The sequence below is a fragment of the Convolutriloba macropyga genome, chromosome 12, assembly GCF_964194025.1.
Source record: "Convolutriloba macropyga chromosome 12, txConMacr16.3, whole genome shotgun sequence".
NCBI lineage: Eukaryota > Metazoa > Xenacoelomorpha > Acoela > Convolutidae > Convolutriloba > Convolutriloba macropyga.
The window spans coordinates 30253815-30281586 of record NC_134479.1 but is presented as its reverse complement, the minus strand read 5'-3'; the positions used below and the strand labels follow the sequence as shown (position 1 = coordinate 30281586).

Here is a 27772-nt window from a genome sequence, read left to right as displayed (position 1 = left end):
ACAGAATAGTTAACAGGTTCATTGATTTGAAATTATATTGCATAGCGTTTGTTTGTTATGAACTGAAGTATGTTGGCGAAAAAGGAAGTGGCGATATTTCTCGTCAACACTAAAATATCTATCTTTCCGTGGAATCTATAGGTACATTTGTTCCAAAAGTTTATTTTTTGCTTTATGGCTAAAGGACGCTCATTAAAAATTTACTAATCTTTCCAACATATACTGAGAAAACAGAAGGGAAAGATTGGAAAAGAGCTACCTGACAGCAACAGATACAAGTGTAGATATTAGTTCAAAAGCCTCTGTGGGGAGCTAGGTTGGGAAAGGTCGGATTGATTTATCTGGGATCGTAATTTCTCGAAATGAACTTTTCACTTTGAATATTATCAGCAGGTCCTAATAAAAATACCTTTATTTCTACGCTACTTTTAAAAACAGTAGTTTTCGGAGCAAAAAATTCACAGTCATAAGATTTGTGTTGTTGGGGTAATTTTAATGAAAATAAAGACCACTTTAAAACTTTTTCATTGGAGTTCAAATACACAAATTTTTGCTGTTCAAGACAGAGGGATAAAAAATTCCATATCCCTTGGCTTATTTTTAAATTTCCAGATACGCATTTGCGAAGATAGCGAAACTTGTTTTCTCAATTTTTTTTTCTTCACCCAGTACGGATTTTAGCTTTGTATTTGGTTAAAATGTGCAAAAACATAAGTTTGGAGTTGAAGAGAATTATGAAGAAACAATCAAGTCAATCTTTTCAAAAATGCGGAAGTATATCAAATTTGAAGAGTTTATTTAGGTTTTGGTTGTAATTATGGACGAACCAGTCGAAAAAAGTGACACACAACAAATACAGAAGTAGTCACACACCACGCAGCAGTTGTTTGTATCGAGTTCTTGACGTCATGTCAATTTGAAATTAGGTCATATTTGCAGCAAAATTATTCTGCAAACAAGAAACGTTACTTTTCCCAAATATGTATTTTTTCTGTTGCTTTTCAAGTTTTCATGTTTTTAACGTTACTTTTCCATACGTTTGATGTAAATAAGCTGTTGAAAAGATTTTTAATGTTTCAAACTGAAAAATTAAATATAACCAAAAAACTAAAAATAAATAATCGTAGCTGGTATGTTGTCAGGGTTAAGTTAATTGCATAAAAAATTAGTGGCGTAATCAACGGCAGTGATGTGTTTAGGTAAATTGTAGCCTAAAACGTATTGTAGCGGCCAATTTATATATGTAAATATATATATATATATATATATATATATATATATATATATACATATATATATAAATATATATATATATATATATATATATATATATATATATATATATATTATATTTATTTATAAATATATATATAAAGAAAATATTTGTATTAAGTTTTGTGAGAAAAAAAGAACAAAAAACGCAAAAAGAAACTTTTTTCCGTTTACTTCATTAGGTTTCGCGTTTTCTTGGCACTATGGCGCGTTGCATAGGATTTAGTTTGAATAAAAAATGATAGTGAAATGCACTGAGTTAAAACAAAGAAAAAACATGGAAAAAAAATATCACAAACAATCTGTAACTAAGCGTAAACAAAACCATAGCAGGACTGACTAACAAATCCAAAAAAATTTTTATTAAAGGCACCATCAGCCTCTTTAGAAGGACAGCTTCAGAAGGCAAACAAATCAAATACCTAGACGACTAGGTTTATGTTGTATAGTTGGAATTGATAGGTTGGTAAGGGGGGTTCGGTTAGGTATTTTGGGTGGGTGTGATAAGGTGTATGCAGGAGGTGTACAGGTTCCCAGTGATGGGAAGGCAGGTAGTAGTTAAATGTTGATGAATTAGGCAGGTTGTTGGTCGGTAGTTGGGGAGAGGAGGTGAGGGTAAGCAGAGTGTTAGGTGGGGGTATGCAAAGGGTGCAGTTGGAGGGGAGGGGGAGGGGGGTTGGGAGCTAGTTTAGGAGGAAAGGTGGGAGGGACTTATACGGATCATAATTTCTCGAAATGAACTTTTCGCCTTGAATATTATCAACAGGTCCTAATAAATATATATTTAAATCTACGCTAATTTTAAAGTCCAATGTTCAAAAACATTGGTTCTTTATGGTTCAAAAATTTTAGTTGTTTCTGGTTTCAGACAGATCTGAATTCGCCTTATAGCCAGTCTAGATTAGAGCCCAGTCGATAATTTGGAGGTTGATAAAAGTTGCCTCCAAAAAATTACAAAAAATCAACAGAATAGTTAACAGGTTCGTTGATTTGAACTTATATTGCATTGCGTTTGTCCGTAATGAACGGAAATATGTTACCGAAAAATGAAGTGGCCATATTTCTTGTCAACACTAAAATATCTATCTTTCCGTGGAATCTATAGGTACATTTGTTCCAAAAGTTTATTCTTTGCTTTAGGCTAATGAACGTTCATTAATAATTCAATAATCTTTGCAACCTATACTGAGAACACAGAAGGGAAAGATTAGAAAAAAACTACCTGGCATTAACAGATGCAAGTGTTGATATTAGTTCAAAAATCTCTGTGGGTAGCTAGGGCAGGAAAGGTAGGATTGACTTATATGAGATCATAATTTCTCGAAATGAACTTTTCACCTTGAATATTATCAGCAGGTCCTAATAAAAATATCTTTATTTCTACGCTTCTTTTAAAATCCAATGTTCAAAAACAGTAGTTTTCGAAGCAAAAAAATTCACATTCTTAAGGGGTGTGTTGCTGGGTTAATTTTAATTAGAAAAAAAAATTTATAACTTTTTTCTTTGGAGTGGAAAACCAGAAAAATAGTTTTTTTTTCTGTTCAAGGCAGAGACATAAAAAATCCACATCTCTTGGCTTAGTTTTGAGTCTACAGATACTCATTTGACAAAAAAAAGATAGGAGTGACTTATACGGGATCAAAATTTCTCGAAATGTGCTTTTCACCTTGGATATTACCTGCAGTTCCTAATAAGCATCTCTTTATATCTACGCTACTTTTAAAGTCCAATGTTCAAAAACAGAAGTCAACCTTCTAAAATGGAAGTCAATTTTCAGAAACAAAAGTCAAAAGTTCATGTCGTGAACAAACTTGAGTCAGCTAAGAAAGAACTCGTAGAATCCCAATTCTACGCTTCGAGTCGTAAAAAACTTATTTCCCCTCTCTTGTTGAAAAAAGGACTGTCAAAATATGGGAATAAAACTTTCAACATCAAAATCTTTTACACAATGGGAATTTAGCAAACACCAACACCAACCTTGTAGAAAACCGATGAGACAACGAGATGTTGTATAGTTGGAATTGATAGGTTGGTAAGGGGGGTTCGGTTAGGTATTTTGGGTGGGTGTGATAAGGTGTATGCAGGAGGTGTACAGGTTCCAGGGATGGGAAGGCAGGTAGTAGTTAAATGTTGATGAATTAGGCAGGTTGTTGGTCGGTAGTTGGGGAGAGGAGGTGAGGGTAAGCAGAGTGTTAGGTGGGGGTATGCAAAGGGTGCAGTTGGAGGGGAGGGGGAGGGGGGTTGGGAGCTAGTTTAGAAGGAAAGGTGGGAGGGACTTATACGGATCATAATTTCTCGAAATGAACTTTTCGCTTTGAATATTATCAACAGGTCCTAATAAATATATATTTAAATCTACGCTAATTTTAAAGTCCAATGTTCAAAAACATTGGTTCTTTATGGTTCAAAAATTTTAGTTGTTTCTGGTTTCAGACAGATCTGAATTCGCCTTATAGCCAGTTTAGATTAGAGCCCAGTCGATAATTTGGAGGTTGATAAAAGTTGACTCCAAAAAATTACAAAAAATCAACAGAATAGTTAACAGGTTCGTTGATTTGAACTTATATTGCATTGCGTTTGTCCGTAATGAACGGAAATATGTTACCGAAAAATGAAGTGGCCATATTTCTTGTCAACACTAAAATATCTATCTTTCCGTGGAATCTATAGGTACATTTGTTCCAAAAGTTTATTCTTTGCTTTAGGCTAATGAACGTTCATTAATAATTTAATAATCTTTGCAACCTATACTGAGAACACAGAAGGGAAAGATTAGAAAAAAACTACCTGGCATTAACAGATGCAAGTGTTGATATTAGTTCAAAAATCTCTGTGGGGAGCTAGGGCAGGAAAGGTAGGATTGACTTATATGAGATCATACTTTCTCGAAATGAACTTTTCACCTTGAACATTATCAGCAGGTCCTAATAAAAATATCTTTATTTCTACGCTTCTTTTAAAATCCAATGTTCAAAAACAGTAGTTTTCGAAGCAAAAAATTCACATTTTTAAGGGGTGTGTTGCTGGGTTAATTTTAATTAGAAAAAAAAATTTATAACTTTTTTCTTTGGAGTGGAAAACCAGAAAAATAGTTTTTTTTCTGTTCAAGGCAGAGATATAAAAAACTCCACATCTCTTGGCTTAGTTTTGAGTCTACAGATACTCATTTGACAAAAAAAAAGATAGGAGTGACTTATACGGGATCAAAATTTCTCGAAATGTGCTTTTCACCTTGGATATTACCTGCAGTTCCTAATAAGCATCTCTTTATATCTACGCTACTTTAAAGTCCAATGTTCAAAAACAGAAGTCAACCTTCTAAAATGGAAGTCAATTTTCAGAAACAAAAGTCAAAAGTTCATGTCGTGAACAAACTTGAGTCAGCTAAGAAAGAACTCGTAGAATCCCAATTCTCCGCTTCGAGTCGTAAAAAACTTATTTCCCTTCTCTTGTAGAAAAAAGGACTGTCAAAATATGGGAATAAAACTTTCAACATCAAAATCTTTTACACAATGGGAATTTAGCAAACACCAACACCAACCTTGTAGAAAACCGATGAGACAACGAGATGTTGTATAGTTGGAATTGATAGGTTGGTAAGGGGGGTTCGGTTAGGTATTTTGGGTGGGTGTGATAAGGTGTATGCAGGAGGTGTACAGGTTCCCAGGGATGGGAAGGCAGGTAGTAGTTAAATGTTGATGAATTAGGCAGGTTGTTGGTCGGTAGTTGGGGAGAGGAGGTGAGGGTAAGCAGAGTGTTAGGTGGGGGTATGCAAAGGGTGCAGTTGGAGGGGAGGGGGAGGGGGGTTGGGAGCTAGTTTAGGAGGAAAGGTGGGAGGGACTTATACGGATCATAATTTCTCGAAATGAACTTTTCGCCTTGAATATTATCAACAGGTCCTAATAAATATATATTTAAATCTAGGCTAATTTTAAAGTCCAATGTTCAAAAACATTGGTTCTTTATGGTTCAAAAATTTTAGTTGTTTCTGGTTTCAGACAGATCTGAATTCGCCTTATAGCCAGTCTAGATTAGAGCCCAGTCGATAATTTGGAGGTTGATAAAAGTTGCCTCCAAAAAATTACAAAAAATCAACAGAATAGTTAACAGGTTCGTTGATTTGAACTTATATTGCATTGCGTTTGTCCGTAATGAACGGAAATATGTTACCGAAAAATGAAGTGGCCATATTTCTTGTCAACACTAAAATATCTATCTTTCCGTGGAATCTATAGGTACATTTGTTCCAAAAGTTTATTCTTTGCTTTAGGCTAATGAACGTTCATTAATAATTTAATAATCTTTGCAACCTATACTGAGAACACAGAAGGGAAAGATTAGAAAAAAACTACCTGGCATTAACAGATGCAAGTGTTGATATTAGTTCAAAAATCTCTGTGGGGAGCTAGGGCAGGAAAGGTAGGATTGACTTATATGAGATCGTAATTTCTCGAAATGAACTTTTCACCTTGAATATTATCAGCAGGTCCCAATAAAAATATCTTTATTTCTACGCTTCTTTTAAAATCCAATGTTCAAAAACAGTAGTTTTCGAAGCAAAAAAATTCACATTTTTAAGGGGTGTGTTGCTGGGTTAATTTTAATTAGAAAAAAAAAATTATAACTTTTTTCTTTGGAGTGGAAAACCAGAAAAATAGTTTTTTTTTCTGTTCAAGGCAGAGATATAAAAAAATCCACATCTCTTGGCTTAGTTTTGAGTCTACAGATACTCATTTGACAAAAAAAAAGATAGGAGTGACTTATACGGGATCAAAATTTCTCGAAATGTGCTTTTCACCTTGGATATTACCTGCAGTTCCTAATAAGCATCTCTTTATATCTACGCTACTTTAAAGTCCAATGTTCAAAAACAGAAGTCAACCTTCTAAAATGGAAGTCAATTTTCAGAAACAAAAGTCAAAAGTTCATGTCGTGAACAAACTTGAGTCAGCTAAGAAAGAACTCGTAGAATCCCAATTCTCCGCTTCGAGTCGTAAAAAACTTATTTCCCTTCTCTTGTAGAAAAAAGGACTGTCAAAATATGGGAATAAAACTTTCAACATCAAAATCTTTTACACAATGGGAATTTAGCAAACACCAACACCAACCTTGTAGAAAACCGATGAGACAACGTAAAGGGACAATACAAACAATATTGATTGTGTTGTCACAACCTGGAACAAACTGAATTTCAATAATGTCTTTGAAAACGAGTGGAATCATACCAAAGCTTTCGAGTAATTGAAAGGCGCAACCAAAGCTGCAAATCGTCAACATTTGCAGCTCCTCTATTCATCAATAGAAGGAATACATCAGCTCGTATGTATTGAGCTCGTATGTACATCAGTCAATCCAGAAGGAATTGGATTCAGTTCAGCGACCTCGTAATAGCAGTAACAACTAACAAGTTTTCTCGGAGTCACAAATATAATCCGCGAAAAAAACTGGAAATGGGTTTAATTTTGCCTCAGTAACGGGCAAAATACAAATGTCATTATTGACACTAACTGACAAAAAACACCTCCAAGACCTCTCAAAAGATTTTGAAAACTACTAGTTTATGTAAACAACTTGTGTACAAGTAGTGAAAAACGTGGCCTATGGCAAATACGATTTTAAAGAAAAAAATTGACTCATTAAATTTTATTAAGATTGGTCATGACAAAGACTGCGTTATAAAACAATAAAAAGAACAATTTTTGTAAAATTTCATAAAAATAACCACAAAGTTAAATTGAAAAAAGTAATGTCAATTTTTTATTTAACCATTTAAATTATTTTCCAGTAAATAAAAAAATTCGAATATGCTTGATGAAGAGCCATTGGGAACAATCGTTAGGCCATTGGGAAAACAAAAAAAAGAAGTGCAAAAACAAAAATCAGTAACCAGTTTTTTAAAAAAATTAGTTGTGTGGAGTTTGTGAACACCAATACATATTAAAAAAAAGCAGTTATGACACCCAGTAGGCCTATCAAAGTTGTCATTAAATATTTTCTGTAATAAACATAAATAAAATGGTTCAAAAAGAGCTTTCTTTGGCAAACGAATTAAAATCAACATCGTTACAAACAGTCAAATTTTAAATCAAATAAGCGCAACAACGTATATTTGTCTTTTAAAAGAACTTCTGAGATCTGCCATCAAAGGTATTATTTACCAGAAAAACAAAAAACGGGCAAAATCCAAAAAAATACCTGATTTTTTTGAAAAGTCGATATTTCAGCGAAGCTCAAATGGACGCAAATGAAAAAAAAAGCTCACAAAAACCGAAAAACTATTTAAACCAAAGTTTTTCAATTCACTTCAGAGTATTTTGCAAAATTTGACGCTAAAAAACTACTCAATTTTTGATCTTTTTAAACTCCAGAATGGCTGAAACTGTTTCTCCAAATTGATTTCTCGTATACCAGCAGTTTTTGATAATTGTGAAGTGATCTTAAGGAAAGCATAGCCAAATTGATTTTGAAAACGAATCGGAGAGCCGTCACTGATACAAAATATCTGCACTTCCAAAAATGAAGTTTTACAAAAACCACTCATGATTTTCAAATGAAGTACCTTCAGCGAAAAAAAATGAAATAATTAGCGCCGAATATCAACTGAACTAATATAATATAGTAAATAAATGAAAAATTAAAATCTTTCTTTTCATTGGTTGAGAGCAACCAAAATAATATATAGAATATAATATACAGACACTATTTTACACTTTTGAAGAAAAATGGAGAAAATTCAGAAAAAAAACAGAAATTTTTTCCCGAAATACTCGAGTTCTTGACATATTTTTGATCAAATTGCAACGAAAAGATATCTTGAAATTCTTCTACAAACAATCAGATAATCAATTGCCATGATTGCAATGAAACTAACCAATAGGCAAAAGATTGCTCGAATGAACTTAAAAACAGCAAGATCAGCAGAACTAAGCGTTTCTATTGAGCAAGTTATTATTACTAAGCGAGCTTATTGTGCGAATTTATTGCAACCCGCGCTTGGAGTCCCCGTACCGAACTCCAAGTTTAAATCAGTACTAGGCAAGTAATTCAGTACCGGGCTAGTCTGAAAACAAGTCTTTAAGGACTGGCAAGTCTTGATCAAGTCTTTAGTAGTATTTGCATGAGTTGATTCTCAAGTTTAAACTAACTTTCCATAAAAATTTGAGTGAAAATTTTGAAACTCGAAAAACTTTATAACGTGCCACGATTTCCGGATTAATTTTAAGCTACTTTCCTTTCTCGGGGTGCTTGAAAAACACCACATAGCTATACAAAAAGATTAACTATTACCTTTGGGGGTCGGAGGAGGTCATATTAATTGATTTCAGACAGTTTTCAGCCAGTTTCATTAGTTTTCAGACGAATTACAGCCCAAAACCCTGGAAATATCTAAACTTTTGCTATTTGCAGATACTTAGGAAACAGTTTTTAGGAAAAGCCAACAGCATTGATATTTACATTTTTTGTGTACCCGATGGCTTCTATGGCTTTTTAGGACCTTTTTGGGACTGCCAAGAGTTGGATTTAGACTTGCCAATTCTTGGCAAAGACTTGCGCCAGAATACAAAGTCTTAAATGTTTTATGCTCATATCTCTGAACCAGTACTGATACATAGACTTCCCATTAGACTTGACCAGTACTCATACCGACTTGGCGTTAAGTACAGGTCCCAACAAGGGCTATTTAAGCATCTGTTATGCATGTCTGTAGCCTTGTTGTGTTGTGAGTATATTAAATAAAAATTTACATGCAAAAAATCTAAAAGTGTGAAAACTAAGAGAAATAAAATAATAAGTAGAATAGGTAGAATTATAAATGTCCGCTGAGCAAGAAGAACTTGTTTCAAAAGGCCGCATTGATTGCGTAGATTCTGCGGTTAGCTTGAATGATATACGTTTTCATAAAATTTTTGTTGGTTTATCCAGAGATAAAAGGTTCAAACATAGTTGAAGTTTTTTGCCGAAAAAAAATCTCTTGGTCAAGAAGGCCAAAATTAATGGTTGCTTCACGTTCCAATCAGAATATATCGTTCAACAGCCAAAGCCAATAATAGAATAACTTGGGACCAGTAAATTGATAGGTCTGATATGAATCGTATCTTTGAAATCAGAAGAAGAGGAATTTTAGGTAAACCATCGTTGTTGGGACTTAAGTCGTTACGTTTACTTAATGTCAGGAGTTTGCTCGCCAATATTGCTGGTAAAAAACGGTTTAGTAGAAGTAGCAGACAAAAACGTATTTTGTGTTCAATAATGTGCTGTATGGTAACTACTTTACATGTAAATATTGCATAAAATATTAAGCTATTCAAACTAGGTACCTTGAAACAAATCTTGAAGGTACCGGACTGAACCTCAAGCTCTAATTAGTATTGATTGAATGAAGTTGCATGTCTTGGAGCAGTACTGTATCAGAGCTTTGATCATGTCACTTTTTAGACTTGACACACCTTAAATCTTAAGACTTAGTTTTTCTTGAGTCAAGTCTAGATCAAGTCTTGAGGACAATTTTTAGTGTTATTTTCTATCATTTCGCAGCGATAGAAAATCCCATTTAGGATGATGCTTTGCCTTCAAAGCCCTCCAAAATGAATTACCAGTGTCGAGGATTTCGTCAAAATTTATGTAAAAATTGCGCCGACAACCGCTGAAAAAAAATTTCAGCGGATAAATCTTACATATTAATTTCAAACAATTCAGCATCTTTCTTACATAATTTTAAAAAAATTAGAGAATGAAAAAATTTCTGATATAGCTCAAATGTACCAGTCAGAGTTACTTATTTGTTCCTATTGAAGAAAAAAATATATAGGTTTTTGAGTGAATATAAGGGACAATTTAAATTGATAGATGCTCAAATCAGAAATATCTTAGTCAGAATAACAACTTTAGTAGAAAAATTTGACAAGTTTTCGCTAATTTTTTTCAAAAGGCGTTAATTAAAATTAATACATTATTTTAGAATTTTTACATTATAACCGAGCAATAAAAATGACTTGCCAAGTCTCGGCCAAGACTTGACACAAGACCTGTTAAGTCTTGAGCAACTCTTGACACGTTTTTGCAAGACTTAAAACTTAAAACAAGACGTGATGAGTACTAATTTGCTTATTCTAGCGGTGTATATCACTGGAGAATTGCTGATCAAGACTTGAAACTTGTTCCGGGTAGAGTATAGCGCCTCTAGACTTCATTCCCAACTAATTTCAACTCATGGCTTATCACACATTGCATTTCAGACTCACTGAGTCTCACTGAGTCATAGTCTCAAACATCATGATCAGGGTAACGTTCAGAGTAATTTTATAATGTGATTTTGGCTTGATTTAACCCTGAATGAAGTTTTCGCTTCCTTCCCGAGATTGGAGTGCAGAAATTTGCAAAAAAAATGTTTAAACATAGCGGAAGCAGCAAAGTTGTGACTGGCGAACATCAATTGCTGTAAAAACCTAGAGAATATTCTGGACCTGTCAAAAATTGAGTTGATTTTAGCGTTAATCTTACGTAAAATTGGGTGGTTGCAGATGGTTGCATACCTTAAATTTAACTGTTTTAGCGGGCACTTTTGTAATGATTTGTAATGATAAACCATCATTTGCAAAATCATGAGAGAGTGTCGTGATCAAGCTGCATCGCTCGAAATTTTAACAATGCGTTGAAGAAACTTGCAACTTTATTGTTCCGACCTCCATTTTAGTGGGGAGGGAGGAACTATGTACTCAACTGGGTTTTTTATTTAGTCAATTTTGGCCGATCGATATATTCATCGTACAGAATTGTGAGTGGTATCATTGAAAAGCACGTACATCCTAGAATATGGAATTAAAAAGATTTTTTCGATTTTTGTTTATTGCATGGAGTTATCGAGTATTAAAGTTTTGTAAACATTCAACTGTTTTTGTTCTCAATTATCAGTAATTTTTGCTAAAATTTGGCACAATCGGTAATATAATTTAAAATAAGTTTAAATTTTTAACGGCGGAGTGTTATTGGTACCGTGAGAGATAAAAGAGCGTTGCTGAAATGTTTTTATGGAGTTTTATTGCATAAAATTTTTTGATAAAATTTTCAAAATTCGAACTATTTTCATCAAAAAATGGCATAAAATATGCTTTTTTGGTCCACTTTGTTTAAGTTTGCCAGACGTAGTGACCTAGAAACCATAACAAAGACTAAACACCAAAAGAGCGCTAGCTGAATTCAGGCACCCTATGAAAGTCTTCCGGAATTAAAATTTTGCCGTTTTTTTGCATATTTGGCTCGATAAATATACAAAATGCATCAATGCTTTTTTTTAATATTGAGAGAATTTCACTCAACAATTGGTCTAATTTGCAAACATTTGGAATGCTAGGGCGGTTTTTTGGGCGTGTGGCGAAATCGGGGATAGGTTCGATATTATCATGTATTCCTAGAATAAGAAACTTTCGATTTGTTTTAGTGCTGCCTTCTTTCAAAAAATTTTGCTTTTGTTCACTTAATGTTAATTATTGACAAAAATTTTTATTCATGGCTCCCACTTAAGTAAACATAATGCCAAATGTAGATATAGTTTGTTTTCAGAGAACAAAAGGGTTTTTATGGCTTTGAGGAAGAGTTTTATTAAAATTTAAATGAATTCTTGTCTTTTGCCTTCAATTGTTATTTTTTGTAAGTCTGAATTTTAAATTTAACCTCTCAAAGATCTAAATTTCTTCCACAAGAAATGCAGCAAACCTTTTCTATTCATTCGGTTGTTAATTAATGTCATTGAATGTCATTGAAAGGTACCTTATGTTATTGAATGTATTTGTTTTAAGGAGATTTCTGTGATTTTTTTGAAATTGTCTATTTCTTATATTATTTTAGTCAATTGTTGCGTATTCCCCGTTTAAACAGGTCCAGTTTTTTTCCCTATAGAAAACAATTTAGTTTTTTGGCGGCAGTGGATTGTTTTAACGGAAGGTTTTCTTGCTTTTGGTACTACAATTTTTCATACAAAATTTTTTGATTTTTAAGCATAATTGCCCATTTTTGCTGTTGTTTTTGTTTCTTAGGTAAGATGTCACAATAGATAACAGTCTAACTGAAAACAGTTTTACAAAATTTGGAATTGAAATTTTTTTTTGTTTTCGTTTCATATGGCGACACCATTCTCTTGCAGAATTTGGTACAGTTTTTTTATTTTTGCCCTCTGTTTATTGTTAATTTTTGTTGCCGTTGCCAAATATTTGGTGATGAAAGGTCTCAGTGGCCAAATATAGATAAATCACTGAACTTAATAGCTGATACTGGTGATTAGCTAATGGTTCTATTGACTTTCAAATTAAATTCCCAAAAAGAGAGTAATAGTATTCTTCAACTTATCCCTTTTCGTTCAGATTTGGGTTTATTTTCGTTTTTTACAATGTTTTATCTTTTTGATAACTTCGCATTATTTAGAGCTCTTTTTGATGTTTTTGTTGAGTCAAACAATAATTTCTTTGTTAATTAAAAGTTTTGACTGATGTCTTCAGGCTTAGACAATGTGTTTCAGAAGAATTTTGCAAAAATTAGATACTTTTTGTTTTTTGTAGTTCTTTTTGCTGTCAATTTGTGACAGTTGTTTCACAAAGAGACTTTATGATGATCAAAGGAGACTCAAAAGAAGAATTTAAGTTCTTCCAAGAATTTTTTTCAAATTTAATGGCTTCAACAATGTGGTTTCGTAAAAGTGTGTGTGAAATTTTTTAGTTCAGCTTGTACTTAATGTTATTTTGTAGTCCCATGATTAAGTCTCACTAATAACGGACGCAATTAGTTCTCCATTTAATTGCAAGACAAACTGTCTACTCTTTTAGTCAAAAGTTTTTTTTTGTCTATGATTTTTGAAAATATTTGTTTTTAAAAGAAACAGACAATAGATTTTTCAGAATAGCCAATCTTATTTCTGTTAACTTGTTAACTTGTAGTTTAGCATCTCATCTCTAATGGCAGGTCACGTCATTTATCTATTGAAACACAATTTAACTTTCATAACGGTTTCATTTTCTTCGAATGGTCTTTTTGCTTGGTACAACCAGTTTTCATAAAATATTCGTGATATTTGCATGTTCGCCCCTTTTTTGTAGGTTTTTGTTTTCTTTTCACAGTAAATCCTTAATGGGCGTAATTATATTCACAATTTTTCTTTTTTAATAAAACGCAATCGAAGATTTTCAATGTTTTTAATGAACAGCTTGATCTTAATTGGCTGGGACATCGTTTTCGTGCAAATTTTTTCGTTAAAATTTTTTCCATTTTGCCTCTATTCTTCGTTCTTTTTGCAGTCGTATGACATATCCTGGATAGTGAAAAGTCTCAATTGCTCTCTGTGGAGGTTTAAAAGAATCTTTCATTGATTTCATTTGATGCATAATGTTTCTAATCAGTTCGAAATTTTTTCTTTTCATAAAAGCAATGCTTTAATAGTTTTTGCCCTTTTGCTCATTCCTTGTCGACTTGTTGCCAAGTCGCATTGAGGATAAGTTCCATATTTGTTCTAATAAAGTATAGCTTAACTTTCCTAGTATAAGTTTCATCTAAGGCCATCTTGATTTGGTTATTAAAGATTTTCAAAAAATGGACAACGATTTTTGGTTGTAATTAATATTTGAAACTATTTGATTTTTATCGCCGTCTTTTCTGGTAGTCATTTTATGGTAGTTACAGGTCTCATAGGCCCTCTAAATCAGATTGTTTTTCTCATTTTTTAGTTTGTTGCCGTGTTAACTTTTTTTCTCCTCCTCATTTGGTAGACAATAAAATGAAAATGTAGATGAGCGGTATCGGAACTTAATGTGCGAAGGCACATTACCGAGCCTCCTTGTCATGTTTTTAAAATGAACTTGACGTAATCCCGAACATTTTCAGAAAAATAAACTGGTTTGTTAATCTGCGCATAGAGATGAAGAAAGCCTCCCATAGGATATTTTGATACGGTACTGAATCAACTTTTTTTCTAACGTAATACAACTACTCTATACTTAGAGGCCGGAACGTAAATTTGAAGTTTACACATTCACTTATTGAATGCTGCTCTTTGATTATTGTTTGCTGAGTTAGATTTGATTTTATCCTTCGACACATTAGTTACATTTGTAACTTGAAATACAAACAAAAACTCGTTTTTATTTGACTAATAAATACGCAACTTTCTGGGATTTGAAGACCCAATGATAGTGGAAAAATTTTTAAAACAACCTATCTGTTCTTTTAAGCAAGCAAAGACATCCCGTAATAAAGGCCCAGAGAAGCAGAAGTTTCTCCAGCGTATATATTGAAGATCTGGATAATACTCTATATAACTACAAGCAAAACATCAACCAAAATAAGAATAGTGAAAATGTCTCCAGGCATTGCAAATTGAACGAATTGAGGTACCTTTTTATTCAAAAAACTCATAGATAGAAATGAAGATTAAATGAGCACCTGTGAAGATTTTTACTGCGGTAAATTTTACATCGTAGTTTTAATCAATCACTGTAAAATAATTGTATATTTGATAAATATAAGAGCGATCTCCTTTTTTGGCGAAAACATTTATTGGCCGGAAAGGTCTTGATGAAAACCAATTTTGGAACATTCTTCTAACACCGGAGTTTTTAAACTAATAAAAAGTTTTTGGCTGAACAGTGGAATATCTTAGTATTCTAGAAAATTCATTCAAATTTTTGTATAAAATTATATAGCATTTAGAGAAGAAATAAAGAAAATTTAAATTCTTTCATTTTGGTCAGTTTGTTGCTTTATAGACGGCAAGGAGTTTAAAATATTTTCAAAATTTGGTTATGGAGCAAATTAATTGCCACAGAACTCTACTTTGTAGTCAAATCTGCTATTAAAGTTATGAGCTCGTCTCTCTAGAACTCGGCCGCAGTTTCTACTTTTGTTTCAAAGCTAGTCGTATGTTTGCAATTTCATGATCTCACTGAACGATTTCACATCTTCCCTCCATTTAGAGACTTTTCAGAATTAACAATCAATCCTATAATTTTTCTCATGTGTTCAGCAGTTCAGCGGCAGAAAATTAACGCCAAAAGAAATATTGAGGTGAATAATACTCTGTGGTCTATCTCTATAGTATAGTGGTGGCTTTGGAAAAGTATATGAAGTAGTTTTATATCTGATTCCGTTGAAAAACTTAGAGCTTTCTTACCTCACAAGGACAAGCAATTTGGTTAGGGCCAATTATGGACTCTGTCAAGCATCCCAACAGCCAAACTCCTTTTGTAGTCCACTCTTCAAAGAGTGGATGGAACCAAAAGATGGAACCACCCAAAGCTACAAAAGTGCCTAAAAATTGATTTCCTCCAACTTTGCCGATGGTTTTCTCTTTTTCGAGCGTTATCTTTATTTCTTTTCATGATTATTTTTTCATTATTTCTGGCATTCAGAAATAGCGCGCAAGCTCGCACAACTCTCTTTTGTGTCTCAGCTATGTCGAAAATTTTCAATATTCATTACCCCGACTATAATGTTTAAGAAGGTTCCCCAAAAAGGGAAAGCACCCCAAGTCAGTTTGTGCAGATCCCAGGTGCAGAAGATGACTTTGTATCAAAGCTGCAAACGCCTCTCCAATTCCCAACCGAGATGACAGGAGGTTGGTTTAGATACCACTCTATTGACTGGTATAGTTGTGTCTGTTTAAAACCAGTCGCGAAACTGATTTTTTCTCCATGTTTCTTTTCCTTTGTCGCGCTTCAATTTGCTTCATTACCTAGCCAAAGTTGCTCTTCAAAGTTATTATGGGCAATTTTGTACACCTGAAAAAATTTTAACGTCTTTTATGACCTGATATATTTGCGATACTGCTATGATACTCCTTTTCTCAACTTTTACTGTTTTGGTTTTTTTGTCCCGCACCTACATCTGGATGTGAATCAGATCTTTCTGAGTTCATTGGCACCTATACCAATTCTTTCATGGTCTCCTTCATTTTCACCCCGCATATGTGTCTCCAGTTTTTAAGGTGACCTGAAGATTTGCAGCTCTCCTACACAGTTGGATACGTTAATTTGTAATTTATCTGAATTCACATCTGATGTAAAATCGAAGTTTTTGAGATGAGAGGTATCGCATTGTTTATTGACGATATAAGCTATGATACCTCAAGGAACTGAGTCCCGAAGTTCCATAGTTGCAAAACTTTGTTGCTTCATTGGTGTCAACATGGATTTTTTACGAGAGAAAACCACAACACCAGAGTTATTAAACAAATTCGAATTTAAGCTTAAATGTGAAGATCTAGATTTGAGGCATAGACGAAAAAACAAATCTGGCTGCAGCCAAGAATCTTGTTTTAGGCGTCCAAGAATTTCTTTTTTTGGCTTCAGGACAATTAGTTTGATCCAAGCCTGAGGCGATATACGTCTGTCGATTGAGTACAGGGCATCTCACGCTCTATTTAATATGCATACCAGTGATGCAATGAAAATCAGCGTAAAAGAAAATCCCAGCCGATTAATAATGCATTAAATTATTGAGCGACGTTTGCGAAAACTCTCATCGTTCATGCAGTCAAATTTTTGTGACTTTTGCTCGATCGATTTGTTACCTTGATCACCGATTACGGAATGAAGTGTTCTATTGTTTATTTTTATTCCACTGCGACCGTCTGTTGTAATTTGATTGTGGCAATCAATTTTTGTCATTCTTATGCGTGTTTTTTGAGCATTTCCCTTAGCGATGCTGAGAAATTATTCGTAAATTGTATTGTGTTAAATGTAGTGTATAATATCAAGTTAAAATCTATTAGATATTGATTTTTCAGTTGCATGATGGGAAGCGAAACCATAATTTTTTTAAGGCGTGCACGGCAGCGAATATGATTCGAATATAATGAAATTGTTTGACGCTCTGATATTTGAGCCAGATAAATTTCCTTGAAAGACGGTCATTTTGTATTCCACAAGCCTGAATAAAAATGCTGCATAGTATAGGCTGTTCAGGCAACTGATTTATCCGGAAAACAACACTGATGTCCGACAAACTTGATTATTAGGATGTAGCCTGGGTCTGCAAATAGTTGCCTTTGAATGAATTTAATTCGAAAACTGAAACGAAAACTTAAAATTCTTCTCACCTTTTCATACAGGTTACTCTTATTTAGATGATGCAAATGCAATACTCGGCATTACTTGAGCTATGCATGATGTTGCATATGGCAGACACGACATAACTTTTCTCAATTTCATTGTCGGGCTTCTTGAAACAATTCCCCAGACCAAATTACCTCCTCACTCTTACATCAATTTACCGCCATAGACAAATCCCCCCCCCCCCAAATCTTACAACAAAATGAGAGGAATTTAGGGAGGACATTCGACCCGGGAACTCTTTTATTGTTCATCATTGTTGACTTTAGTCATAGGACTTTGAATTTGAACTGCAGCTACGAGATAGCTGCTCTCAAGCTCAGTACTTTTCTTACAATGGAAACCTTGGTACTTTCTGTTTAAAGTTTTTTTGTTGTGTATTTGGATTTGTTAATAGTGGCTCTGCTTCTCTAAATTCTGTTTAATGCCCATAGCTGAAAATTAAGTAATTGTATTCAGCTTTTTTGTTGAGATCAGAAATTCTAAAAAATCCTCTCTGGAATTCCTCAAGAGCAATATTTATAGGGCCTATGAAAAACCAACCAACGATGACAAAAAATCGCTGCTTTTTTTCCAATCCACCTGAAATGAATAACTTTGTTGAATCAGTTTCATGTACTTTTTAAATTCACCTTCTTTCCAATTGATAAAATCTGACGAGTTCCAAATATGTTTTAAAAAGCATGTAGGTAGTTTACCATCTCTGTGGGACAGTTTGGATTGCATCAGCAGATAACACTTGTTGTTTAGGATAAAAATACGTAAGTCCTTTCTTATTTCGTTAACGTGTACCCTCCCAAGCAGAGATTGATTATTTTAGAACATATGTTTATTAATGTCCAATTGACAATTTCTTCCATTGCTCGCCGATATTTTCTATTAGTTTACAGCCATATCCTTCCAATGTTCGTTTATTCAAACCATTGTTGCTGATTTCGTTTTTGTGCGACTTAGCATTATAATAACAACAGGTTTTGCTACAAAGACAAATAATTTCAACATCTGAGTTCTTCTTTAAACAGACCTGGTTAGGCTTGATCGTCATTCTTATATTTTTTTGCAGCAAGCTTTCGGGGTGAAACTTTGTACAAGATTGCCTCGGACAGAATTACCTCACAATCGTTCAGCATCACCTCTCAATCCTGTTCTCTCAACGCTTCCCACTCAGCTTCTTAAGTTGGTCAGAAACAATTGTAAAAATTGTTGTGAGCAAAAGCCAAGTATAGCGCGCCAGTCTCCAATCCTTCCGGAATTTTTCCACATCCCGAAACTTGTCGATAAAGTTATGAAGCTCCAAAATGCGTAACTTTGAGTTCTGAAGAGAAATTCGACTATTATTGATTCGCGCTGCTCAGTTTTAATTTGATAAGCTCAGCTAAAGCTCCTTCGCCAGATTGTTCAGTCTCCTGAACAACTTCCCGTCGATGGATCTCTGAATCTTTTATCTATATTGAATTTCATCTGGAAAATTAAATTTTACTTCTGAAAAACAAGGTCTAAATAACTGAACATACATATAACTGTTTACTCTTAGGTAACTGTGCCTAAGCTGCCAATAACTGATAACTAATAGCTAATATTGTCGGCAATAGAGATAAATTCTGAAGAAACAGCAGCTTGGTTTTAGTACATCTTATCTAGTGCAGTCGGTTAACATTTAGCTTCTCCTAAATTGTGAACAAAATGAATTTTCGACTAAAGAATGCATTTTTGATCCCTCGGTTGAACAATTTTTACTTGGCCGTTCATTTTCCCATATTTTGCCGGAAATTAGTATAGGGTAACAAGTTTAACGCGATTTCTATAAATTTTTTAAAAGTGGAGACGAATTATCAATGATATTTTGGTTGAAATTTGTGTCTTGCTTAGGAATTCTGTACAACCCACTGTAATAGCAAAAAGAAAAGAGGGACTCCCAGAGATCAAAGAAATAGTGGCAGAGAGGGACGATACCTGACAGTACCAAATCCATACAACATTGCAACGTGATCAGAAAATAATCCTTGCTGCGAAGCTCATCATTTAACAGGACAGTCACAATGAAGTAAATATTGATGACAATTGTTAGTAGGGTCAACGGACACTGAAATGATAGCGCAGTTAGTTAGTTGACTGAGATGTATTGTATGTTTTGCGAAAGTAAGTGAGTAGTGGAAAATGAGGGGGTCTACCACACAGAAAAAGGATCCCTCCCTCTAGTAGCCTCGAAACCACTTTCTATATATTTCTAACAACTATTTTTTGTATTTTAGATGCTGCCTAACCACCTGGGCCATAGGATCATGATTTTTATGTTTTATAAATGCTTTTATTCAGGTTCTCCCACAAGGTTAGTTCAAACCGTTCAAACTTTATCTTTACCATTGACATTTGCCAAACAGAATAGTTAGCTTGTTATACAACTTTGTTCAATTTCTTTGAATATCAAACCTCTGTTGAACAGTTTTATTATACTGTAAACTCCGTATGTGTACTTTTTCGTTTTCTCTTTGCAACGTTTAGCTTTTTATCTACAATCAAAAACCGGTTCCTTAATTTGAACTTCAAGTAAGTTAAACAATTTTGTCTGAGCTTTGTGTTGTGTAATGATTTAGCTTACTTGTCTTTGAATAGCAATATCTTTAGAAAATTATATTAACGAAATGGTTCGAAATTGGTATAAGAAAGCATTTTCATGGTATAGGGAATATTTATGCGCAAATTATCATCGAGTTTATCAAAAGTTTCATCAATAATTTTCTTCGTCAGACGGTAAGACAATAACGTCGTCATCTTCAGGCGCTGCTCTCACTTTAATGATCTTTTGCTTTCTCGGCTTAACTATTGCGATTGGCTTTTCTCTTTTGAGAGTTGCTCGATGACCTTTTTTATTGTATCTAAGAAGGGCTGTAAATTCTCGAAGTCCCAAAGCCACATATTTCAACTCCCACATTTCGCCTTTGTTCTCAAATTTCTTGATTTGGAAGAACACTGATAGCATCAGGTCATCGGGGTCGAAATACTTCATTGAAAGTCGGTAGTAGACTTTATCGTTATCTAAATAGAAACATAATTAAACTCACGAAAGCTGTTTTAATCGTTTTCTGTATAGGGTTAGGTGAATTAGGATCTTAATTAAAATTCAACTCTTCGACTAATATCACATATTGCTGAAATTATAAAGTGCGATACTACCTTTGATGTCTCGTATCACCTCGCAATTCTTTGAATCAAGCCGCATTTTTTCGCACGCCTCAAAATGTATCTCGAGACGTCCATCTGCATTGATTTTGCCCTCAGTGATAACTCTGATTAGGTCAGTGTCCATCATCACCGTGTTTATTAGGGACCTGAAATGTTCTTCAGGTAATGTAAGAATTTGGTACAAAAATCTTTCACCGTTCGAATATTTATAAAGCGATATTTCAATTGTTGCGCCCTCCGTGTTATCTTCTCTCCAAAATCTCACAAAGCGCGTAGAGGTTTGGTATTCAAACAGATAACCAGACATTTGTAGTATTTAGTTTTAAGTTTAAATTTTGTTTTTTGTGAAAGAGCTTAGGATGGTAATTTGCCGGTTTGTGGGCTTTTTATACCCGTTATCAATCTCAGATAAGTCTGTATCTCGACGGAAAAGAAATTTATAACCGCAATTTACGGTTTTTACCTTGCGGCGCATTCCATTTATGGGGTCTCATCGGCGTTTTCTTTTGTGGTGCATTGGAGAATATCTTTCAAGTTTTGTTAGTATTCATAATCTTAAGCAGTCGGCAAACTAAATTTCGCTCCGATAAAATTTCAGGTTTTTCCGCTCGCAAATTTTCATTTTCTAAATAATAATCCTGCGGACCGCTTTCGACTTTCAGACTCAACCAACTCCAACAACTAGCCTGCATCTGGAACACGTTTTTCCGACAACAAAACGATACTGTCCTGCAGCTTTCATTCTAATTTGTGTTTGGAGCCAATCAACGCGTCAAGAATTCATTTCAACACACAGAGAAAGGGTATGTGTTGTCTTAGATAAAATCAATTCTGCAGTTGAAGCTGTGCGAAGCCAGGATGTGTTTAAACACTCCTTTTTTTAAGATGCCTTATTTTTCTGATACCTTTTACAATATTGTCTTCGCTTAAAACTTATCGATTCTTGAGCAACAAAAATTGCTTGATTGTCTGATCATTGAAAAATATTGCGGTAGGGGTTAACATATGCCCAAATTTTCTTTACTTCTGTTCAATGTGCACGTTTTTTAAAAATATTGAATTTGTAGAGAAGCTGCTCTAGGGGTTAATTTATGCTCAAAATTTTTGCATTTTGGTTCATTGGTCAATGCAAGTTTTTTCAAATTTGATACTAACAACTCTATTCAGTTATTTGATAATTCCTAAATCACTGTTCTAAGGGAAAATTTATGCCTAAATTTTCAATTTTGTGTTCGTTGTGCATTCTTTTTAAAAACTGAACATCGGGGTTTCTCAAACCTCCCTAAATTTTTTCCAAATACAGCTTCAGGGGTTAAATTATGCTCAATTTGTGTGCACTTCGGATCAATACTTAATGCAGTTGTTTTGAAACTTGGAAATACTTCCTGCTTTAAAGTGTGCTTTGTTGCCCAATTTTAAAAACACTACACTAGGGGGTAATATATGCCCAATTTTTTTCTCCGGTGATAATTATTAATTGCAAATTCTTGAATTTACTAATACATCAAACCACCTCGCTTCAACGTATCAAACTTAGAAGTGAAAAAAGGGGTTGATCGTTGCCTTGTTATGCCATCGAAAAATTTTTAGCTCGTTTTGCAATAAATACCGATCACGTTTACGTAGGGTTCAATGATATCGTTCAACTTCTGCGATGAAACGTTCCTGAGCAGAAAAGATCTTGCTCTGCATAGACAGCAAAAGCATTCTAATCTACCGGAAAGCAACTTCAGTTGTGGGCACTGGCAGGTAGTTTTCACCTTGGCCAAAAACTTGGTGCGTCATCTCAAGAATGTGCACAAGTTTCCGAGGACTCTTCGCTGCAACACTTGCCATACTTTCTTTGGGAGTGAGGAGTCTTGGAAGGGACACTGTAGGTCACAACATTCTGTTCTCGCTGGCGTTGAGCTGGCGCAGCCATCCACAAGTGGGGCTGAGCTGTTTGAGTTGGAGAGGGAGAGAAAGGCAGTGAATGGACATTTTCAATCTTATCGTCTCAAAATTGTTGGTGACCAAATTTTTGATCCTTTTGAGTTTCTAGTAACAAATGAGATGGCAATTAGAGATTTTATTACGAACCGTTTGGCAGAAATAGTTACTGCGAAGGTAGGATTGTGTATAGAAGTGAAATTTACAAAACCTTTGCTCGAAGAAAGCACGATATCGTTTTTTCACAGTCCTCTGGAGAGTGTGACCACTTGCTTCACATCAGATGAATATTTTGCACTCACGTTGATAAATTGCTCACAAAAATTAACGTTTTTTGCACTGCAGCCAGCGGATGGGTTATTGACCGGTTAAACATGGTTGAACTCATGTTATCAAAATATTTTCCACTTCGTGCTGGGTCTTATATTCTAACGCCTAGTATTTTAGAGAATCAGCGCAAGTCTTGGCTCAATATTAAAAATTTGAGGGATAATTTGTGTTTTATCTACTCTATTCTCGCGTTTCTTTTTCCTGTTAGGCAGAATCAGGAGCGACCACAAAGTTACAAAAATAATTCGAATTTTCTCATATATAATCCTAGAAAAATGCCAATGGCCCTGTCCGATATTCCCAAATTTGAAAGAGATAATCATCTCAAAATAAACGTTTATGATTTGGAAAAACGAAATATTTTTCCAGTTTATTTATCTAAGTATACTGGCATTGCTCGTATAATTCATCTTTAGCTTTTGTCGGACGAAAACAGCTGGCATTATTGTTTAATTAAAAACTTAGATCGTGTGCTTAAAATTCTTCTGCGAACAACGAACACCGCGAACTCCAAAAACAACGAGCGAAAGTTTTGCGAAGTTTGATTACAAAGTGTTGCACGTGACAAATTTTCACTTCACAAGTCCTTGTGTTCTTCTCTACAACCGCAAATTATTGAAATGGCTGCTAAAGGAACCACGCTTTCTTTCAAGAACTGGCATAAAACATTTAAATGTCCGTTCGTAGTTTATGCTGATTTAGAAGCTTTTGACGTTAAAACTGAAGATTTTGATTTGGCTGCAGAACAAATGCAAAGTGGTTTAAATATCAGTGGTGCCTCCACAACAGTAATCGAAAATCAGTACCCGTGCAGCTTCGGTGTTGTTCTCGTTGACGTGCGCCTTGGACATGTAAAAATGAAAAAGTTTTATCGTGGAGATGACTGCATTGCTGTATTAATGAATACCTTAAGATCGTGGGTGAGATGGGCCGACAGGGAACGTCAACGATTTCGATTTTTAAACATGTCAAAAACTCGTAAACAAGAAATGTTGCGGAATTGGATGGTGCCTTGCTGTATTTGTCATAAACGTTTTTCTGGAGAGCTGCATGACAGATCCGAAGAAAAAGTTGTGCACCACTGTCATGTTACAGGAAAAATATTTGGTGTTGCACACAACTCCTGTAATTTAAAAGTGACAGTCGGATATTTCCTTCCTGTCTTTTTTCATAATCTTTCTCGATATGATGCACATCATATTGTGAAGTACCTGAAGTTGGAAGCTAACGAACAACTTTCAGCCATCTCCCGGACCGAAGAGACGTTCATATCTTTTTCAGTTCACGTTCCTGTCCGTTCCTACATCAACAAGGCCGGAGTTGAAAAAACAGTTCGTCACGAAATTCGATTTCTAGATAGTATCAACTTCATGGCTTCTAGCCTTGACGCTCTTGCAAAAACTCTTCAAGATTCTGACTTGAAGCTTCTTCGCCATCGTTTTCAACATTTTAATGACAACGAATTCGAAAAATTAGAGCCAAGGGCATCTTCCCCTACTCGTTTTTGGATTCAAAAGAAAAATTTCAAGCTGCTCTACCGGAATACGGTGAAGAGTGGAGAAACACGTTAACTGGAAAAATTGACGTTACTCCCGAAATGTATTCGCAAGCAGTTGAAATGTATCAACTGCTGGAATGCCGCAATTTCGGGGATTACCATGACGTTTATTTACAAATAGATGTTTATTTGTTGGCTGATGTTTTCGAGTTGTTCCGAACTGTGTGTATTTCAGTGTATCGCTTAGATCCCGCGTATTTTTACAGTGCTCCAAATTTGAGCTGGGATGCTTTGCTGGTAACAACCGAGGTACAATTAAGTTTAGTCGATGATATTGATATGCTTCTTTTTTGCGAGAAGGCTATTCGTGGTGGGCTTAACGGCGTTGGTGCTCTTCGGGATTTCAAAGCCAACAATAAATATTTGAGCACCTATAACCCTGACCAAGTGTCAGTATATGGTGCATTCTTTGACGTCACTTCGCTTTACGCTGGAATTATGATGAAAAAGTTACCGAAGGATGGCTATCAGGGGTTAGAGTGTAGTTCTGTAGAGGAGTTGTTCTCTAAATATGAAGCTGACAATAATGTTGGCTTTTTTGTTGAAGTTGATCTAACCTACCCTCCTGCTATTCATGATAAACATTACGATTTTCCACATGCGCCAGAAAAACTTTTCATCAAAGATGATTGGCTCTCACCGTACAGCAAGAAGTTTGCGGGAAATCGTGCGCCTGTACCAAAGCTAGTTGAGACTCTTTTTGATAAACGAGGCTACATTTGTCATATTGAGAACTTGAAGTTTTATTGCAGCCAAGGTCTCAAGGTTACTGCGCATCATCGTGTACTTCAGTTCAATCAGTCGAATTGGCTGTCACCCCACATTGAGAAAAACACTGAAATGCGAAAAAAAGCAGCTACACCTTTCGAAAAGAATTTTTATAAATTGATGTCAAATGCGTGTTTCGGAAAAACGATGGAAAATAAACGAAACAGAAGAAACATTCAATTCGTTTCAGAAGAATTCCAGGCCAAGAAACTTACTGCTAAGCCTACCTTCAAATCTTTTCGAATCATTAATGAGCACCTGTGTTCTGTATACTCTTCTATTCCGAAAATTAAATGGGACAAACCGACCCCTGTGGTTGCCGCAATTCTTGATTTATCTAAGTTGGCTTTATATCATTTTCATTATAATGAAATGAAACCTCGTTATGGTGAAAAAATTTGTGTTACGTACAAAGATACTGATTCCCTGTTGTACCGCATTGAAACTGACGACCTGTATGAAGACATGCAAAATTTCAAACACTTATTGGACCTTAGTGATTACCCGCCTTTACACCCACTTTATGATCCGGTTAACAAAAAGGTTCCTCTGACCATGACTGACGAATTGAACGGAGAAATTTTGCAGGAATGTGTTAAACTCCGATCAAAAATGTACAGCATTCAATTTCAAAGTGGGACCAAGCAAAGCGCTAAAGGGGTGCAAAAGTGCGTAAAGAAAACACTTCATCACGACAAGTATTTAGAATGTCTTGAATCGGGAAAGAGCACTAGAGCAGCAATGACGAGAATTCATTCCAATAACCACCAGATAAAAGTTTCGACAACGAATAAAATTGCTCTCAGTTATTTTGATGACAAGCGATATATTGAGTTAAATGGTATCAACACACTTCCTCATGGACATTATAGTTTACAGCAAATGCCGCCGGTCGATGAAAAAGTTGTTTCGGAGCATGAGTTAGTGAGCAGTGACAGTGAGAGCAGTGAAAGTGATATGCAAGACGAAGGTGAACCTCCTGTTTCTGAAATTTTACCAAACAACCAGATTAGCCCAGCTATTTCTGCGGCTGACACTTTCAGTTAATTCTACTTTTCTGTGTGTTTCCAGGTTTCAATTTTGACACAATTTTTCTTGTTTCAGCACCTCCTGATCCAGGTTTCTTGTACCAAGAAATTGAAGACAATGAGCCAGTTGTTAATTGGAGTGACTTGAGTGATCTGGAAGAGGAAGCTTTTGAATTGGACGACCTATCTCGTAATCCGTTCACAGATAATGAAGCCAGAGAATGCAGTGCCTCGGAAAGCGAAGTTTACAGTGAAGAAGCACTAGATTTTGGCTCGAATTTAAATACAATTGTCGCTACTAGTAGTACTACTAGCACTCCCAAAAAGAATTCTTATACTAATAATTATGAAAGCAGTGATAGTGATCAACCTCTGCCGAAATATAGGAGACGGCAAAATATTCTGGCCTGAGACTCCGACTCTTAGATTAAATGATTGGAAGGAATAATCAGTCACTCAATGTAACCTAAATTATTAAGTTGGTTGTTTAATCTTTCTTTCTCTCTGGCTCTATAGCATTAGAAAACAAAAAAAAAGCTTGCAGTTGTAAAATTCTATAACTAAATAATATTAAACACATAACTGGTTTTCAGCTTTGTATTAAAAAATTGAATCAAATTTATCTCATTCATTCGTCCAACATTTTTCAAAGAATTTTCATTTTCAGTTGTTTCATAGTCTCCATTCTGGTCTTCTTTGAGAAAAATATGTTCAAAGATAAATGATGACTGTTTGAAATTAACTCAAGGGCTGTATAGATACAGTAGAGTCCACACAGGTTTGACGACTTAGACTGAATGGGCGGCGATGAAACAACTGAATGCACCTCGTAAGAGTGCCTATCAGAGTAGAGGTTAGCAAGTCGTCTCTACAGATGATCAAAATAACTGATTGATATATCAAGACTATTCCATATCACTATGTTTGTGAACCGGACAGGCTTTTTTGCGTTTGCCCTGAAAAGTAATTGGAAAGAAATAAAAAGTATCCAGTGCGTTCCAGGAAGTTTTTTTGGTGACGTATTGACTATCTGAAAGCGGATTTTGCCGCTTTGTTTAATTCGAGGAAAGTTATCAGCTGACCACACTCCTCCAAAGGCGAAATTTAAATTACTGAATTGTTGACAGACTCTTTCTATGGTGATATTATCCATGTGGTAGTGTTTGATTTTTTGCAATATTTCGACTACTATCTATTAAAACTTGACTGAAGCGCTCTCCGATTTGAAAGATTTCAACTGCTTCCGGCAGGGCTTTTGAGAATAATAATTTCAAAGTAATCGGGGCTCCTGTAAGTTCGGGGAACAAGGTCAAGTTTTTCGATGCTTCCTGCGAAGAAGTCAAATCAAAATTGGACATGTATTTGTTTTCGAAGCCGTCAAGACTTATTTTGTTTCCCCCGTTTTTGAAACCAATGCTGTCATCGTGTTATAATACAGACGAGTGTTGTCTTCTGTATCAATTGGTGTCCCTGCAATTGGCAACCCGTTACCTCGAACTATTTCAATACGTTTCAGGTCAAATTTTTGGTAGTCAAAGGGGTTTGTGCTGTATGATCCCCTGAATTGAGCGTTAGGGACCATACATAGGGCCAAACGTCGGATGGGTTCTGTT

The 27772-nt window shown here is 34.9% G+C and overlaps 2 protein-coding genes across 2 annotated transcripts in view; both read left to right on the top strand.

Moving 5' to 3' along the window:
• Positions 1-19320, top strand: part of LOC142350455 (uncharacterized) — an 80627-nt gene extending 61307 nt beyond the window's left edge. The window contains exon 3 of the mRNA XM_075402303.1: positions 19233-19320. Within this exon, the coding sequence (XP_075258418.1) occupies positions 19233-19320 (88 nt within the window). The remainder of the gene's footprint in view (positions 1-19232) is intronic.
• A 5082-nt stretch (positions 19321-24402) lies between these two features.
• LOC142350454 (uncharacterized) lies at positions 24403-26570 on the top strand. Its single transcript, XM_075402302.1, has 2 exons — positions 24403-26101; positions 26236-26570. The coding sequence occupies exons 1-2, from the start codon at positions 24403-24405 to the stop codon at positions 26568-26570; spliced, it is 2034 nt and encodes a 677-aa protein (XP_075258417.1).
• The last annotated feature ends 1202 nt before the right edge of the window (positions 26571-27772 follow it).

Bases quoted from the DNA above. Each gene is read 5' to 3' on its own strand.
- LOC142350454 (XM_075402302.1), top strand. From the start codon at position 24,403: ATGTATTCGCAAGCAGTTGAAATGTATCAACTGCTGGAATGCCGCAAT. The intron at 26,102-26,235 runs GTGAACCTCCTG...TTCTTGTTTCAG, and splicing joins AAGTGATATGCAAGACGAAG to CACCTCCTGATCCAGGTTTC.